A 14,442-nucleotide genomic window follows, 5' to 3' on the forward strand; every position below is an offset into this window, starting at 1 on the left:
GAGATCATGGGGAAAATACACATCTTTCCCTTCCTGTAGCACTTCATTCATCTCTGTTGACACAATCACCATGTTGCTCTGTGATGATTTATTGACATGTCTCTATCAGCCACCAGGCTGAATGTTTTGAGGGCAGAAACAGAGTGTATCCTTGTGTCCTAGGCACTGAACTGTGGTCCTGGAACATGGTAGGTGTTGAACAACTTTTCTGTCCTAGGACTGAGAGGTAGCTGCTTTGCTGAATAGTTTCCTCAGGGCTGCCTTCATGTTCTTGTTCCTTAGGCTGTAGATAAAGGGGTTCAGCATGGGGATGACCACCCCACACATCAAGGCAGCCACCTTGTCCTTCTTCAAGGAGGTGGGAGATGCTGGCTGCAGGTACACGGCAAAGATGGTGCCATAGAATAGAGTCACCATGGTGAGGTGTGAGCCGCAAGTGGAGAAGGCTTTCCATTTGCCCTGAGCAGAAGGGATCTTGAAGACTGCACAGAAAATGCAGATATAAGAGAGGAGGATACATGTGAGAGGGCTGATGCCCATAATGATGCCGAAAGCAAAGATCACCAGCTCATTGGTGTGTGTGTCTGAGCAGGAGAGCTTCAGCAGGGGCATGAGGTCACAGAAGAAGTGGGGGATTTCAGAGGCAGTGCAGAAGGTCAACTGAGCCATGAGGCTGGTGTGGACAATGGACTGGAGGTTGGTGATCAGCCACGACCCCACCACTAGCAGCCCACACACACGGGGACTCATGATGGCCAAGTAGTGCAGAGGGTGGACAATGGCCATGAACCGATCAATGGCCATCACAGCCAGGAGGAAGCTGTCCATGGTCCCAAACAGGTGGAAGGCATACATCTGGGCAAGGCAGCCTGCAAAGGGGATGGCTTTGCTCTGAGTCCAGAGGTTCACCAGCATCTTGGGGACGGTGGTGGAAGAGAAGAAGATGTCCACCAGGGACAGGTTACAGAGGAAGAAGTACATGGGCGTGTGGAGGTGTGAGTCTGTGATGATGGCCAGGATGATGAGCAGGTTTCCAAAGATGGTGACCAGGTACATGGGCAGGAAGAGCCCAAAGAGGAAGATCTGATGCTCTGGCTTTTCTGAGAGTCCCAGGAGGAGGAATTTTGAGACTGCTGTTTGGTTTTCTGGTTCCATGGACAGCTTTTGTCTACCGTGAAGGAGAAAAGGAGGAAGGTGAGAGACATAAAACTTGGAGTCAGAGATGGAGTTCTGTCTCAGCTCCCTGCAAACCTGTGTGTTTTGTGAAAACCCGTGGGATTCTTACAGCTCCCTTCTCTGGATTTCTGTTTCCCCAAGGAAAACCATCCATGTCTGAGAATGGATAGTCTCAAATGTCTGACTGAGTTGTTTTGGGATAACTTAGGTATTGTTCATAAACACACTCATTTCTCTTCATAGAGCCAAGCTTCATAGAAAATCAAATTGAGAGAAATCAAGTCCAAACCTGATCATCTTCTTTCTCTTCTTTTCCCCTCATCTTTTTCTCTTTCCTTTCCTCCTTTCCTCCCTTTCCTCTTCCATCAATAAGACATAATTTTAGCATCTCTTTTGGGTTCATGACTAGGGATATAAGGATGAGTAGCACTTTTCTGAAGCATCCAATGAACCCTAAGTTCATTAGGGGCACTTTATGATCTGCACCCATCATGACTAGGTAGACCCCTTCTCATTTGTCATGATGAGGACCAGTGTTGGAAACTCCAGCAAAAGAATGGAAACATAAAGTGGACAAACATACCTTTCACGTTTTAACTTGAGTCCAGTATGTAAATTTATTCATGGGACTTTTTGATGAAGACCAAGTTCTTTTCTAGTATGAGGAAATTGGTGGTAGATCTGTATCAGCTACCTTGCCTTAGCCATATACATAGGCTGAAATCTGTGTTCTGTTTTTTTCCATGAATGTGGAACAAGGAGTTAAGGATCCTTGCAAAACAATCTGGGCACAGAATCCTTTCAGATTTTTACACGTCTACATCCAAATTGTCTCCCATTACCTTGTTCACATCTATTTTTTTTTTAATTTATATTGATATTTTATTAGCATCACTCTTTTTTTCCTTCCTCAGATATTAAAGGAAACACAAAACATTATACTGAATATAAGTATAAGAAGTTATGTAAAGACCTAGGTAATACAATGTGTCTGCAGTATAAAGTGAATTGTTCAGTCATTAAGTCTCGTCTAACTCTTTGAGACCCCATGGACTATAGCGTACCAGGCCTTCCTGTCCCTCAGTGTCTTGGAGTTTTCTCAAGTTCATGTCCACTGAGTCGGTGATGCTATCCAACATCTATTTTGACAGCAGTTTTTAAAAATGATTCCTTTTTGTTATTAAGTCTTTACAAAGCATACAATTTGGATTTCATGAAACCATATTTCCCATTCCTTCCCTTCCTTCCCTCTCTCCCTTTATTCCGTCCCTCCTTCCTCCTTTCTCTTATAGTTTGTTAATTTTTATAGTATTATTTAAACAATACATTTGTAGCAGCAACTGCAATCAGCATGATCAGGTTTGGCATTATTTAAAATGACTCAACTGAGCAGAAATGTTTCAGCAAGCTAGTGAGTAGGCCCCTGGCCTCAAGCATTCAGTGCATTGGGACAGTATTCATGTATTTTCAGGGGAAACAGTGACTTTGAATGAACCCAGAATGCTGGTAAAGTAGAAGTTTTATAGAGAACTTTCACACTAACAAAAGAATATCTGGAGCTTTAAAGCTAATGACATTTTGGGGACTTCCCTGGTAGTCCAGTGGCTAAGACGTCATGCTCTCAGTGCAGGGGGCCCCAATTAGATCACTGACCAGGGAACTAGATCCCACATGCTGCAACTTAGGAGTGGGCAGGCTGCAACTTGAGAGTTGAATTCACGTGCCCGTGCGCCGCAATTAAGACCTGGCACAGCCAAACAAAATACATATTTAAAAACAGAAAGCTAATGGCATTTTGGAAGTACATTTGGTCTCAACAGTACCTTCACAGGACAAGAAATTCTGTATTTTCGTATGATCCAGACAAACCATCACTGCTCCTTGAAACAGTTTTGCACCCTCAGTAAAATATACAATGTTGTATCATGTCGAACAGATGTTCAGAAAGTTTATTCAAAATAAAAACTCCCAGACACAGCCTGGACTATTCAAAGATAAGCCATTTCCATGACAACAAGAAAGGTGTGATTAAGTGTCAGTTGACAAAAAGCAGAATGTCCTGCATACGTATTCCTAGAGTTAATATGATGACAGAAAAGCAAGTTTGTAAAATAACATTCTGACACGAACTGATATGAAAATATGGACCAAAGGAATGAACAGGAGAGAGCAAGTTTTAAAGAAATGCCAACACGTAGTCATGCCTGATAGTATTCTCATTCACACATTTTAAGCTGACAATGAGTTTGATCCTAGTTTTGTTTCCCCATCTATTTAGAAAGTTCCCATTATTTATTGGGAATTAGCAGGTTCATGAACATGAACTTGGGCAAACTTCAGGAGATGGTGAGGGACAGAGAGGCCTGGCGTGCTGCAGTCCATGGGGTCGCAAAGAGTCAGACATGATTGGGCGATTGAAAAACAACGACAATCAGGTTCATATAGAAAGTTCAGAGAAAGCAGATTCATATAAGACCACCAAAGCTTGGTTGCATTTGCCTCTTTAAGTCTCCATTTTCCAGTGTATGTGTTTATCCTTCCTTTAAATTAATGAAGACTTATAGAGAACATATTAGGTGCTAGGCACTATATGTGTCTCTTATGATATATAGACAACATAGAAAAAAAACCCAATGTGTCATGATTCACCAGGTCCTTGTAAAGTGTTAATATCATCTCTTTCCAGCAATGAGAGGATTTTCCTTTGTTGCCCTCATTTCTTTTTTAAAAAATTAATTTATTTATTTTAATTGGAGGCGAATTACTTTACAATATTGTAGTGGTTTTTGCCATACATTCACATGAATCAGCCATGTACATGTGTTCCCCAACCTGAACCCCCCTCCCACCTCCCTCCCCATCCCATCCCTCAGGGTCATCCCAGTGCACCATCCCTGAGCACCCTGTCTCATGCGTTGAACCTGGACTGGCGATCTATTTCACATATGGTAATATACATGTTTCAATGCTATTCTTTCAAATCACCTTGCCTTCTCCACAGAGTCCAAAATTCTGTTCTTTACATCTGTGTTTGTTTTGCTGTCTCATATATAGGGTCATCGTTACCATCTTTCTAAATTCCATATATATGTGTTAGTATACTGTATTGGTGTTTTTCTTTCTGACTTACTTCACTCTGTATAATAGGCTCCAGTTCCATCCACCTCATTAGAACTGATTCAAATGCATTCTTTTTAATAGCTGAGTAATATTTCATTATGTATATGTACCACAGCTTTCTTGTCCATTCATCTGCCAATGGACATCTAGGTTGCTTACATGTCCTGGTTATTGTAAACAGTGCTGCGATGAATAGTGGGATACACGTGTCTCTTTCAATTCTGGTTTCCTCAGTGTGTATGCCCAGCAGTGGGATGCTGCCCTCATTTCTTACCTGGTTAAGTCCTCTGGTCCTAAAACCAATTTCTGACAAGCACATATGAGGCATTTAATGACAACAAAAGTGTTTAGGCTTCTAAGGAGCAACACTTAATTTTTTAAAAAAATTTTCTTTTATTTTTTGGCTGAGCTGCATGGCATGTGAATTTTTAGGTCCCTGACAAGGGATCAAACCTGCATCCCCTGCATTGGGGATGCAGAGTCTTAACCACTGGACCACCAGGGAAGTCCCCAGAGTTTCTTCATGGGTAGATTTCACAATGATTCTGAGAGGTATATGGTGTTGACCACAACTGATAATAGAAAGACTGGGGCTGGCACTTCTCTGGCAGAGTAGTGGTTAAGAATCTACACTTCCATGCTTCCACTGCAGAGGTCATGGGTTCAGATCCTGGTCTGAACCCACATGCCAGGTGGTGCAGTGAAAAAAAAAAAAAGATGGGGGCTGAGAGAGATGTTCTGGGCACTCAGCCTGCAGGTGGTTGGGCTCTTAGTTGAACTGAGATTTATTTTCACTCTCTCAAACTCCATTGCTTCTGAGTATGGCCACTCACACCCTATGAGCAGTGGTGTTTCATAGTTAAACTCTGCCAACATGTTCTAAGTCATCCTCTGCTATTAAAGTGTTTTAGATTCTTATCTACCTGCCTTCCAAGAACATGGGTTTATGGAAAGATTTAAGGTTTGCTGAAGTAAATGGGACTACACAGTGCATAATTCAATCGGGATAAGAAAGGTGATAGGTGACCCCATGGTGTTTTAAGAACAAGGAAGAGATGCTAATCCCTACTATGAGGAGCAGGACCATGGAAGGTGAACAGGTGGTGAAAGGGAGCTTTAGAAAAGTGAACGACACAAGCTCTTCCTGGATAACCTCGAGAGATCTCCAGCAGAGATTTAATTAATTTTCAAGGGTGTTTAGAGTTGGGTTTGAGGTTTTTATAGGGTGATGCTCAGGTTTCTCTGGGCTGCCTGTACTCCTGTGAGTCCCTTCCTGGCTACACATTTCCAACTCTTTGGTTGTTGACAGGAAGTCCTTGCTTGCACTGGGACAGTGGTTCTCAGCCTTGAGTGTACATCAGTGCCACCGAGGGAGCTGGTTAAAACCTCATGCCTTGGAGTGTCTGGGATGGGGCTTGAGAAACAAAAGTTCTAGGAAGTTCTCAGGGGACACAGCTGCTACTGGTCCAGGACTGTATTTGAAGAACCTCAGCTTTGGAGAAAACTGTTTTATGGTGACCTCCATCCGCAGACCAAAAATGCTTTTTCTCCATATGACTAGCTATAGTGAGTTTGTCCTCTGTACCTTTCGCCCTCTCACGGACTATAGAATTGCTCTCAGTCCCTCTTCTTTTTCTCATTCTCCCTCTCCCCTCACAGTCTCTCTCCTTTCAGGAAGAGATGCAGTTCCTCTTCCCCAACCCCTCCAGTTCACTCCTGTTCTCCATCCTTGGCTGACTTACCAGGAGGGTATTACCAAGAGAATGGTCTTGGTGGACTCCGTCTCCACTGGATCCCACAGGATTCTGAGGTCAACGCTGAGACACCAGGAAAGACATGAGGAGACCCGCCAGCTGTGACTTCTGAGGGGAGTCTGATGTCTGTGGTGTAGAGGAGGGAATTGTGTATTCCCACCCCAGCTGGGGTATGTGAACAGGGTCACAGCAGGGTATTTAGAGTTTGAGGGCTCTTGGGCATTTTAATCCCATGGCTCCTTGTTAAGGAGGAAGATGCTAATTGTCTTATTTGTATTCTTGCCACTTGTGACCTGTTGTCTGGAGTATGGGCACTTTGGGATAATGGAGTGGGTGACAAAGTGGAGGCACACTCCACTAAGGATACATTCTCACTAGGAAATGCCCTAGTGTCCTTTCCCAGCCCAAACTGAACCTCATGGCAGTTCCCATGCAGGGTGGTCTGGAGGTTCAAGGCCCTCCCCAGGCTACTCAGGTGCCTGAATCTATGTCCTTTCACTCCTTCCATCATGAAGGAAACTCCAGGAGGATAGGGAACTTATACAGTTAGGTTCACCAGTGAAAGCTCCTGGAAAGTAATCAATAAATTTATGCTGTATAAATCAGTATCAGTTCAGTTGCTCAGTCATATCCAACTCTTTGTGACCCCAAGGACTGCAGCACACCAGGCTTCCCTGTCCATCACCAACTCCCAGAACTTGCTCAAACTTATGTTTATCGAGTTGGTGATGCCATCCAACCATCTCATCCTCTGTTGTCCCCATCTCCTGCCTTCAATCTTTCCCAGCATCAGGCTCTTTTCCAGTGAGTCAGTTCTTTGCCTCAGGTGGCCAAAGTATTGGAGCTTCAGCCTCAGCATCAGTCCTTCCAATGAATATATAGGACTGATTTCCTCTAGGATAGACTGGTTTGATCTTGCAGTCCAAGGAACTTTCAAGAGTCTTCTCCAACACCACATTTCAAAAGCATCAGTTCTTTGGCTCTCAGCTTTCTTTATGGTCCAACTCTTACGTCCATACATGACTACTGGAAAAACCATAGCTTTGACTAGAAGGACCTTTGTTGGCAAAGTAATATCTCTGATTTTTAATATGCTGTCTAGGTTTGTCATACCTTTTCTTCCAAGGAGCAAGCATCTTTTAATTTCATGGCTGCAGTCGCCATCTACAGTGATATTGGAGCCCAGGAAAATAAAGTCTCTCACTGTTTCCATTGTTTCCCTGTCTATTTACTGCGAAGTGATGGGATCAGATTCCATGATCTTCATTTTTGAATGTTGAATTTTAAGCCAGCTTTTTCACTCTCCTCTTTCACTTTCATCAAGAGGTTCTTTAGTTGCTCTTTGCTTTCTGCCGTAAGGGTGGTGTCATCTGCCTATCTGAGGTTATTGGCATTTCTCCCTGCAATCTTGATTCTGGCTTGTGTTTCATCCAGTGCGGAATTTTGCACGATGTACTCTGCATATAAATAAGCAAGGTGACAATATACAGCCTTGACATACTCCTTTCCTAATTTTGAACCAGTCCATTGTTCCATGTCCAGTTCTGTTTCTTCTTGACCTGCAGGCAGGCTTCTCAGAAGGCAGGTAAGGTGGTCTGGAATTCCCACCTCTTTAAGAACTTTTCCACAGTTTGTTGTGATCCACACAGTCAAAGGTTTTACTGTAGTCAATGAAGCAGAAAAATGATGTTTTTCGGGAATTCTCTTGCTTTTTCTATAATCCAACAGATGTTGGCAATTTGATCTCTGGTTCCTCTGCCTTTTCTAAATCCAGCTTGAACATCTGGAAGTTCCTGGGTCATGTACTGTTGAAGCCTAGGTTGGAGAATTTTGAGCATTATTTTATTAGCGTGTGAGATGAGTGCAATTGTGTGGTAGTTTGAACATTTTTTTGGCATTGCCTTTCTTTGGGATTGGAATAAAAACTGACCTTTTCCAGTCCTGTGGCCACTGCTGAGTTTTCCAAATTTGCTGGCCTATTGAGTGTATCACTTTAACAGCATCATCTTTTAGGATTTGAAATAGCTCAACTGGAATTCCATCACCTCCACCAGCTTTGTTCGTTGTGATGCTTCCTAAGGCCCACTTGACTTCACATTCCAGGATGTCCAGCTCTAGGTGAGAGATCACACCATCATGGTTATCAGGATTATGAAGATTGTTTTTGTACAGTTCTTCTGTGTATTCTTGCCACCTCTTCTTATTATCTTCTGCTTCTGTTAGGTCCATACCATTTCTGTCCTTTATTGTGCCCATCTTTGCATGAAATGTTCCCTTGGTATCTCTAGTTTTCTTGAAGAGATCTCTAGTCTTTCCCATTCTATTGTTTTCCTTTATTTCTTTGCATTGATCGCTGAGGAAGGCTTTCTTACCTCTTCTTACTATTCTTTGGAACTCTGCATTCAGATGGGTATATATTTCCTTTTCTTTCCAGAGGGGACCAAGCTTATTTTTGAATGGGGATTAAGGGATTTCTCTTCAACTTTTGAATCAAAACTGTTAGTGGACTTTATTCTTTGGGGTTTGGGTTTCTATGTCATGCCTCCCATTTCTGTTTCCCTTGGGGGCCTTTTTATCTTCTGGATCCTTCTACTTTTACCAACTCCCCAGTTTTTAATGTCTTAAAATTTTTAACTTTTAAAATGTGTAAATACTAACTCTTGGTTAAGAAATTATTCATGCACCACATTTTCTTTATCCATTCCTCTGTTAATGGACATTTAAGTTGATTTCATGTCTTGGCTATTGTAAGTACTACTGTAATGAACATTGGGGTGCATATATCTTTTAGAATTATGGTTTTTCTCTGGACATATGTCCATGAATAAGACTGTAATCATATGGTAAATTAGCCATAAAAAAGAATGAAATAATGCCATTTGCTGTAATATGGATGGAACTAGAGATTATCATACTAAGTGAAGTAATCAGAGAAAGAAAAATATATGATATCACTTATATGTGGAACCTAAAAAATGATACAAGTGAAGTGAAAGTATTATAAGTGAAACTAATATAAGTAAAACTATGGTGATACTAGTGGTAAAGAGCCCACCTGTCAATGCAGGAGATGTAAGAGATGTGGGTTTGATCCCTGGGTCAGGAAGATCCCCTGGAGGAGGGCATGGCAACCTACTCCAGTATTCTTGCCAGGGGAATTCCATGGACAAAGGTGCCTGGAGGTCTACAGTCCATGGGGTCACAAAGAGTTGGACACGACTGAAGTAACTGAGCTCATGCATTACAAGTGAAGCTAAGTGAAACTGTTTGCAAAACAGAAACAAAGTCACAAAGTTCAAAAACAAACTTATGATTACCAAATGGAAATGTGGGGCAGGAGGAATGAATTAGGAGTTTGGGATTAATATATACACACTACTATGTATAAAACAGATAATCAATAAGGACCTGCTGTATAGCACAGGCACTTTCTACTCAATATTGTATAATAATCTATATGGTAAAAGAATCTGGAAAAGAATCAGTTCAGTTCAGTCACTCGGTTGTGTCCGACTCTTTGTGACCCCATGAATCACAGCACGCCAGGCCTCCCTGTCCATCACCAACTCCTGGAGTTCACTCAGACTCACATCCATCGAGTTGGTGATGCCATCCAGCCATCTCATCCTCTGTCGTCCCCTTCTCCTCCTGCCCCCTAATCCCTCCCAGCATCAGAGTCTTTTCCAATGAGTCAACTCTTCACATGAGGTGGCCAAAGTACTGGAGTTTCAGCTTTGCCATCATCCTTCCAAAGAAATCCCAGGGCTGATCTCCTTCAGAATGGACTGGTTGGATCTCCTTGCAGTCAAAGGGACTCTCAAGAGTCTTCTCCAACACCACAGTTCAAAAGCATGAATTCTTCGGCGCTCAGCTTTCTTTCTTTTCAGCTGCCCACTGAAAAAGAATGGATATATGTATATGTGTTACTCAGTCACTTTGCTGTTCACCTGAAACTAACAATAAAATTACTCAATAAAATAAAAAAAAAATTCATGCAATGGAATAATGAAATGTTGTTCCCCAATCCAGGTCCTTATTCATCCAGTTCTTATCAAGGCCCCTCAATGAATAATCTCTCTTAGTGGCTTTTGTGTAACCTTCCAGAGTTTCTACGCAGACATAAACACACACACACACATACACACACACAGAGTTCCTTCTGGGAACTGTGAGGAAGAATCTGCTCATGCCTATCTCTAAGATTTTGGTTTGGTGGCAGTCTCTGGCATCCCTTGGCTTTTAGAAGCATCACCTTGATCTCTTCCTTCATCTTCACATGGATTTTTCCGTGGGTGCATGTCTGTGTCCAAATTCTACCTTGTTTTATAAGGATGCCAGTCACCGTGGATTAAGACCCTAATGACCTCGTTATAACTTGATTACCTTGCAAAGACCCTATTTTCAGAAATGGTCACTTTCTGAGGTACTAGGGGTTAGATTGCGACATATCTTTGTGGAGGACACAGTTCAGCCCCCAATCCAACCTCTTCATGTAGCCTAGCCCACCGCATCCACTTGTTGCTGACAGTGCCTATAGAATCATATTGGATTTGGAACCATGCGATGGAATCACAGGAAACACATGGACTCTGTGGGTAATTCAGGGCCAGTGTCCTCCCGCTGTGGTCTGTGTGCCGCCTGCTTCAGGACCATCTGGAGAGCCTGTCAAGAAGGCAGATTCCAGGGTCCAGTGTCAGCCTGCTGAATCACGATCTCCATGATCCAATGCCAGCATCTCCTATGTCCCAATCTGGGGCACAGGGGAGGCCTGTTGATGACATTAATCCCCATGCAAAGTCAGGACCACTAGGCCCCCTGTGAGATCGAGGTTGATGACTGCTGAATCGGAAAGCAAGTGAGCTCATCTCATGTTCTCAGAGTCCTTCCTCCAGTCACTTAGGAAGCATGGTGATGTAATTGGTCGATATGTAACACACTTTTTTTTTTTTTTTAAGACACAGACCATTTATTTATTTTTTACTTTTACTGGAGTATAGTTGCTTTAAATATTGTGTTAGTTTCTGCTGTTCAGCAAAGCAAATCAGTTACACATATACATATATCCCATCTCTTTTATACTTTCTTCCCATGTATGTTACCGCAGAGCACTGAGCAGTGTTCCTTGTGCTATACAGTAGGTTCTCATTAGTTATCCTATTTAGTTATTACTAAATAGTTATTACTATTTTACACATAGTATCAATAGTGTATATATGTCAGTCCCAATCTCCCAGTCATCCTACTTCCCCTGCCCCCTTGGTGTGCATACGTTTGTTGTTTATGTCTGTGTCTCTATTTCTGCTTTGCAAATAAATTCATCTGTACCAGTTTTTCTATATTCCACATATAAGTGATACTATATGATACTCGTTTTTCTCTTTCTGACTTACTTTACTCTGTATGACAGTCTCTAGGTGCATTGACACCTCTGCAAATGGTACTTTTTTGCTCCTTTTTATGGCTGAGTAATATTTCATTGTATAAATATACCACATCTTCTTTATCCATTCCTCTGTTGATGGACATTTAGGTTGCTTCCACATTATCTTTATTGCAGATGAAGATCTTCATTAAAATTGAGTATAGCTAATGGATGTGAGAGTTGGACTGTGAAGACAGCTGAGCGCCAAAGAATTGATGCTTTTGAACTGTGGTGTTGGAGAAGACTCTTGAGAGTCCCTTGGACTGCAAAGAGATACAACCAGTCCATTCTAGAGGAGACCAGTCCTGGGTGTTCTTTGGAAGGAATGATGCTAAAGCTGAAACTCCAGTACTTTGGCCACCTCATGCGAAGAGTTGACTCATTGGAAAAGACTCTGATGCTGGGAGGGATTGGGGGCAGGAGGAGAAGGGGATGACAGAGGATGAGATGGCTGGATGCCATCACCGACTCGATGGACGTGAATTTGAGTGAACTCCAGGAGTTGGTGATGGATAGGGAGGCCTGGCGTGCTGCAATTCATGGGGTCACAAAGAGTCGGACATGACTGAGCGGCTGAACTGAACTGAATCTTTCATTCAACTAGGATTATCCATGTACCATTTCTATAAGACACCCCAGAAAGGCCAATTTAAGGCTAATTCAAAATCTCCTACTCTAACCTTCAGGAGGAAGATAAACCATGGGGGAAAATACACATCTTTTCTTTCCTGCAGTGCTTCATTCATCTCTTATGACAGACACATTTACCATGTCGACCTGTGATGATTTGTTGACAGATCTCTATTCCATACCAGACTCTGAATGCCTTGACAGAAGCAATGGATGTGTTTCAGTGTTCCATGCACTGAACTGTGGCCCTGGAACATGGCAGGTGCCGAACAGCTATTCTGCCCTAGGACTGATGGGTGCTACTTTGCCACCCAGCTTCCTCAGGGCTGCCTTCATGTCCTTGTTCCTTAGGCTGTAGATAAAGGGGTTCAGCATGGGAATGATCACAGCATACATCAGGGCAGCTGCCTTATCCTTCTGGGAGGAAGTGGGAGATGCCGGCTGCAGGTACACAGCAAAGATGGTGCCATAGAATAGTGTCACCACGGTGAGGTGTGAGCCACAAGTGGAGAAGGCTTTCCATTTGCCCAGAGCAGAAGGGATCCTGAAGATCGTCCGAAAAATGCAAGTATAAGAGAAGACTTTGCACACTAAGGGGCTGATGCCCATCACAATGCCGAAAGCAAAGATCACTAGCTCATTGGTGTGTGTGTCTGAGCAGGAGAGCTTCAGCAGGGGCATGAGGTCACAGAAGAAGTGGGGGATTTCAGAGGCAGCGCAGAAGGTCAACTGAGCCATGAGGCTGGTGTGGACAATGGACTGGAGGTTGGTGATCAGCCACGACCCCACCACTAGCAGCCCACACACACGGGGACTCATGATGGCCAAGTAGTGCAGAGGGTGGACAATGGCCATGAACCGATCAATGGCCATCACAGCCAGGAGGAAGCTGTCCATGGTCCCAAACAGGTGGAAGGCATACATCTGGGCAAGGCAGCCTGCAAAGGGGATGGCTTTGCTCTGTGTCCAGAGGTTCACCAGCATTTTGGGGACAGTGGTGGAAGAGAAGAAGATGTCGATGAGGGACAAGTTGGAGAGGAAGAAGTACATGGGCGTGTGGAGGTGTAAGTCTGTGATGATGGCCAGGATGATGAGCAGGTTTCCAAAGATGGTGACCAGGTACATGGGCAGGAAGAGCCCAAAGAGGAAGATCTGATGCTCTGGCTTTTCTGAGAGTCCCAGGAGGAGGAATTCTGAGACTGCTGTTTGGTTTTCTTGTTCCATGGATGGCCTGTGTCTACTGTGAGGGAGAAAAAGGCAGAGGGAAGCAACATAAAGCTGGGAATCAAACAATACTACAAAGCTACAGTCATCAAAACAATGTGGCAGTGGCACAAAAGCAGAAATATAGATCAGTGAGGCAGAATAGAAAACCCAGAAATAAACCCATGCATCTATGGTCAATTAGTCTACGACAAAGGAGGCAGGCTGCACAAGGTTGGAAAGACAGTCTCTTCAACATGTGATGCTGGGAAAACTGGACAGCTACATGGAAAAAAATGAAATTATTCTTTAACACCATACACAAAAATCAGCTCAAAGTGAATTAAAGACCTTAATGTGAGACCAGACACTGTAAAACTCCTGGAGGAAATCATAAGCAGGACATTCTCTGATATAAATCAAAGCAATATCTCTTTTGATCCATCTCCCAGAATAATGGAAATAAAAACAAAATAAACAAATGGGACCTATCAGGGAATGTTTAACAAGAGGATTCCTACATGCTATTTTTCATAAATCCTCTGTTCTTTATCAGTTTCTGTTGCCAGAAACCAGTGGAATGGCATGCCACTCCCAGGACTGCGGTCATAGGATGAGACAGGCTTGAATCTCCTTCAGTAAACATTCTCCTTATGACAAAATTGCTTAGTCTCGATCCTTTTTCTTGAGATATGGATTGTCTCCTGACCTTGTGACCATTATTAATCCCCGTTCCCTTGGTAATGGTTGCTGTACGTTTGGTTTTCTGATCTTTATCCTTGTCGAAACAAATTTCTTGTACAACAACCTATATATACTCACAGAAAGATTATTAAAGCACCTTTGCTCCATCAGAGCTTGGGTCTTCGTGTCTTTCTTTCTTTCTTTTTCTCTGTCTCTCTTTCACTTTCTTATTGTCGACTCCAGACCACCAGGTTCCTGTCCATAAAAGGACCTCAACAAGTGGTTCCAGAACAGGGACTTGGCATATGTGGCATTTCGGATGGAGTGACTCCGGGCCTATTGAGGTCGGTAAGTACTAAGACACGGGTCAAACGGCTGGAAAGCCCCATCATTTCTCTACTTTACTTCACCATTTGTTTAAAGCTCAGGGACTTTTGGTTTCATGCCAATGAA

General features: G+C 43.0%; 2 protein-coding genes across 2 annotated transcripts; both read right to left on the reverse strand.

The window, feature by feature from the left end:
• Positions 1–213: 213 nt before the first annotated feature.
• LOC139183885 (olfactory receptor 1I1-like) lies at positions 214–1,155 on the reverse strand. Its single transcript, XM_070792187.1, has one exon. The coding sequence runs from the start codon at positions 1,153–1,155 to the stop codon at positions 214–216; it is 942 nt and encodes a 313-aa protein (XP_070648288.1).
• Positions 1,156–12,375: 11,220 nt separating this feature from the next.
• LOC139183886 (olfactory receptor 1I1-like) lies at positions 12,376–13,326 on the reverse strand. Its single transcript, XM_070792188.1, has one exon. It carries the CDS (start codon positions 13,324–13,326, stop codon positions 12,376–12,378), a length of 951 nt encoding a protein of 316 aa, XP_070648289.1.
• Positions 13,327–14,442: the final 1,116 nt, after the last annotated feature.

The sequence above is a fragment of the Bos indicus genome, chromosome 7, assembly GCF_029378745.1.
Source record: "Bos indicus isolate NIAB-ARS_2022 breed Sahiwal x Tharparkar chromosome 7, NIAB-ARS_B.indTharparkar_mat_pri_1.0, whole genome shotgun sequence".
Lineage (NCBI taxonomy): Eukaryota > Metazoa > Chordata > Mammalia > Artiodactyla > Bovidae > Bos > Bos indicus.

What these genes read in the sequence shown, in the direction of transcription:
- LOC139183885 (XM_070792187.1), bottom strand. Translation starts at nt 1,155, where the DNA reads ATGGAACCAGAAAACCAAACAGCAGTCTCAAAATTCCTCCTCCTGGGA.
- LOC139183886 (XM_070792188.1), bottom strand. Translation starts at nt 13,326, where the DNA reads ATGGAACAAGAAAACCAAACAGCAGTCTCAGAATTCCTCCTCCTGGGA.